The sequence below is a fragment of the Grammomys surdaster genome, unplaced genomic scaffold (genome assembly GCF_004785775.1).
Source record: "Grammomys surdaster isolate TR1022 unplaced genomic scaffold, NIH_TR_1.0 136, whole genome shotgun sequence".
NCBI classification, from domain to species: Eukaryota; Metazoa; Chordata; class Mammalia; order Rodentia; family Muridae; genus Grammomys; species Grammomys surdaster.
The window spans coordinates 13,891,058-13,895,372 of record NW_021604594.1 but is presented as its reverse complement, the minus strand read 5'-3'; the positions used below and the strand labels follow the sequence as shown (position 1 = coordinate 13,895,372).

Below are 4,315 nucleotides of genomic sequence, written 5' to 3'. Positions count from 1 at the left end.
ATCATGTATCCATCCATCCACTAAAGGCCAAAATGTCTATCAAAGAAAACACAGAATTTGGTCACGATAGCATCTCATGCCTGTGGTCAGAGAAAGCAGACCATTAGCTCCTGGTATGAGTCCACCGAGATGTTGAGTCTGAGGCCATCCACCTCTGATTAGCACAGCTGCTTCCGGAGGCAGACATTTGCATTTACAGAGCATATAATCTTCCACACCACGTGGACCTTTCTGCTGCCCTTCACAGTGTTGGCACTAGTTAAAGGACACCATTGCTGCCCTGTCAAAAGCTAGCTCCTAGTTGCTGGTCTCTCATTTGGTGTATACAGTCAAGCAATAGACTAAGCCCCCAACACACTTCAGAAACGTTTTGGAGGATATTAATGCATTAACAGCCAAAATAATGAATTGGGTTTTCATAACGAGAGCACCGTGTTCCAGGTACAGTCTAAGAAGGGAAACGGTGGCATTTGAAATCGCTCTATGAATTAACAAAGGACCCAGCACACACAGATTTTCCATGGACCGATGCAGAGATGAGGCAGCCTTCACTCACAGCGGTCGTGCATTTCTGAGCTTGTTCTTTTTTTAACTTCTCATTATGGAAAATTTGAACTTACACCAAAGTAGAATTATATAATGAACCCCGTGCATCCAGCACCCGGCTTTAACTATTACCAAATCCTGCTGACCCCTTCTCTGCACTGTATGGAAGCAAGTCCCACACAGAAGATTATGGCAGCAACACACATCTGCACTTTCATGAAATTTCTTTAAAAATCATGTCAGTGTTCTAGGTGAAAAAAAAACAAACAAAACAAAACAACACCTAAGTTCCTTAATACTATGACGTAGTCAGTCGCCTCCTCGATATACAAGTGCTTTGGTTGCATACTGTTCAAATTCACCCGAGTCGGGATCCAGTAGTTTATTTGGGGGGAAAACTTACTTTAAAATGACTTCCTCCCCTTATTTGACATTAAACATGTATTTCTCACTGGCCTGTCTGTCAGAATTAAAACTAAATCTGGCTTTGGACCTGGTGGTACCTGCCTATAAAGCCAACACTCAGAAGAGGAGGTCAAGAAGACCCCCAGTTTGAGGATAGTCTGGGCTACATAACTAGACCTTTCTTTTAAAAAGCAACAGAAAGAGCAAAATATGAGAAGGGGGAGACAGAAAGAGGGAGAGAGGGAGAAAGAAAGGGAGGGAAAGAAAAAGAGAGAGGCAGAGAGAGAGAGAGAGAGAGAGAGAGAGAGAGAGAGAGAGAGAGAGAGAGAGAGAGAGAGAGAGAAAACAATTGACATCTAAACTATGTTGCTACTCAGTAGAGGCTGTTGAGGGTCGTGGGGCAGACGCTGCAGCCGTGTGATAAAGGGTGCTGGAGATCCTTGTACTTTATCTCCTGTACAGACTGTTTCCCTTTGTGTCGGTCTGTCTCTATACTTTGCTCTGCCATGCTGTATGACTCTAATGCAGTATCAAATAAAGTGTAATTGTGCTTACTTATAATCCAGTACTAGCTCAGAATGAAAGAGTTACTGTTGCTGTTTGTAAATTTTCAAACGGGTGTGGTATATACTTTAATGGATTTTAATGGAAGTATTACTTTAGAATGTTTTATTCTTTAACAATTTCATATGTATATAAGATGTATCTTGATTACAGCTGCCCTAACTTGTCCTGTCTACTTTCCCTAGCTCCCCTAAAAAATCCCTCCTCCTACCTTCATGTTGTCTTTTTATTTTTTAATAATCTACTGAGTTTAGTTAGTGTTGCCTGAATGTTCCTAGGTGTGGGGCCTTCCACCCAACTGTGGCACTTACCAACAGCCATGTTCCCGAAGAAAAGTAACTCCTCCTCTTCCAGAACACTGAGGGAAGAGCAGATTCTCAGGAAGGGGACTTAGACTAGGGACATTCAAACACTAGGTCTCTGACAGTTATTCACAGACAACGGCAGTTTCCACTGGAAACATAGCAGTCAGCAAATCTCTGCAACATTGCCTCCTGTCACATATTCCCTGGATAATCTACTGTGGGACCTCCTTCATGGCAGCTGAGCCAAGCTTGCTGATGTGGGGCTGAGTTTTTGGTCAACGTCAAGTTAGCAAAAAATTTGGCAATAGTTGTAAGTTTACTGAAGGCAGAGCCAGTTAAAACTCACTGCGGGCTGCACGGGACTTTAGAGTCACTGGACCTTAGTGGTGCTGTGCTCAGTAACTGAGTGAGGGATGGTCTGCCTACTCACAGAGAAGATGCTGGATCAGCTAGCTCTTAATCTGCTTAGCTCCATTACTTTAATGAGCACCTAACTCTAGATGGGCAAAGAACACTGATGCTTGACATCACATTTGCCCCAGAGACTCAGAGACCGATGGTTGGTCTGCATATCAGGTCTGAGTGGAAACTTCCCCAGGCTTGGTTTGAGCCCCAAAACTCGGAGGTCTATAGCCTCTCTCCATTAGCCAATCTCAGTCTGGCACTTGAAATCCTTGGGATATTGAAGTAAAAGTTTCAGTAGGTATAAACAGAATAAGAGCTACCACATTCCTCAATAGGGAGTTAAGAAAAGGTCTTACTTTGTATTCCAGGCTGGCCTTGAACTTATAATCCTCTTGCCTCTGCCCTCCCGAAGTGCCAAGATCACAAGCATGCATCACCTCACAGGGCGTTGCCACATCATTCCTCATAATGGAAGAGATAAGTGTGACAGAGGAGCTCACCTGAAAGTTACCAAATAAAATACTGGAAAGCATGGCTCATTTCCCTATCCTTAACTTTGTGTGTATGTTTTTAATTTGTATAGACAGATGCTTTGCTTGAATATGGCACACAACATATGCCCATGTGCCATGTGCATGCAGTGTTCTCAGGAGCCAGAGAAGGGCATCAGATCACCTGGGATTGGAGTTGCAGGTAGCTATAAGCTACCATGTGGATGCTTTGGATTGAATCTGGGTCCTCTGGAAGAACAGCCAGCGTTCTTAACCACTCAGCCACTGTTCCAGCCCCAATTTCCAATTTTTTAATTTAAATGCATGCTGCTTTAGAAACATAGACATCTGAGGGCATCATTGTTGTTAATGGTTGGTCACCTTTCTCCCCTTTCTCCAGGACCCTTGGAGAGCTCTATTGGACCATAGGATGGAGCTCACATCATGTGCTCTAGCCCTTGGCTCTGAAGATAGCAATGACAAATCCAGCTTTGTCTTAATGCTTGCCTGTTATCTCTCTAGGTCACCCTCGATTTTTCAACCAGCTCTCTACTGGTTTGGATATCATTGGTTTAGCTGGTGAATGGCTGACATCAACTGCCAACACCAATATGTAAGTCTCCTGATTCTTTTCCTATATGCACACATGATATATATGGCTTGTGGTTTAAAAGTTTTACTCTGGCGGTTCTATTCTCTTGGAGTTCATTTTTCCCATAAACTCTTTTAGATTTGCCACAAGGTGAGAAACTATTCTTAAATAATGTAATAAGAGCATGCTAGTGACCAGTGGTAACTTGCTTTGAAATTTCCATGTGAAATTGCAAAACAGACTCTCTGAATGCACATTTTAAAAGGTCATTCTTTGGGCTATGATTTTGGTTTCCTTTCCTACCGAAGCACATTGATATCTAACACTTAGGTTGTATTTCCTTCCTAATGATTAAGCTATCATTAGCCATGAATTAGCTCAATCAACCTATTGTTTAACTAAAATTTCTACAGCAACATTCATCTACTGCAGGTATAACATGTGTTCATTTCAAAATAACTGAGAGTTTTTGCTGAGTTTAAGACTTTGGGAAACATAACTTGCTTATGTAGACAACACTTTCATTTATTTCTGCTGTCTTTTAAATGTATATAAAAGTTATTCTAAGATTTTCAAGGTCCAAGTACAACCTGAGCAGTCTTAGAAATCACCCCATATGTGTCATCTGGGGTGGTGGTGGTGGTAAGAATGTATTACAAGATATGGAGGGTCACCAAAGCTTAAGAACGATTCTTTTTCTTCAATACTAATGACAGTGTTTTACTACTATCAAAGAATCCAGACAATGGCATAACATTCAATTAAAGTATCCAAAGGAAATTAATGAAGCAAATGTATTACAATAATTTAATGATAGCTGCATAAGAACCGCAGGGGTTTCTGTCACTGCTGCAACATTGAAAAGCTATTTATTTGTTATTTGCTAATTATTCGGTGGCACCAGGCACCAAACCCAGACCTTGGGCATGCTAAGCATGCTAACCCAGGCCTAGGGCATGTTAAGCATGCAAACCCAGGCCTAGGGCACTCTAAGCATGCAAACCCAG

General features: G+C 41.9%; 1 protein-coding gene across 2 annotated transcripts in view; it reads left to right on the top strand.

Annotated features, from left to right (window-relative positions):
* Positions 1–4,315, top strand: part of Gad1 (glutamate decarboxylase 1) — a 40,020-nt gene that overhangs the window by 13,951 nt on the left and 21,754 nt on the right. For both annotated transcript variants that reach the window (XM_028762957.1, XM_028762958.1), the window contains exon 6: positions 3,239–3,329. In XM_028762957.1, coding sequence (XP_028618790.1) covers positions 3,239–3,329 — 91 coding nt within the window. The remainder of the gene's footprint in view (positions 1–3,238; positions 3,330–4,315) is intronic.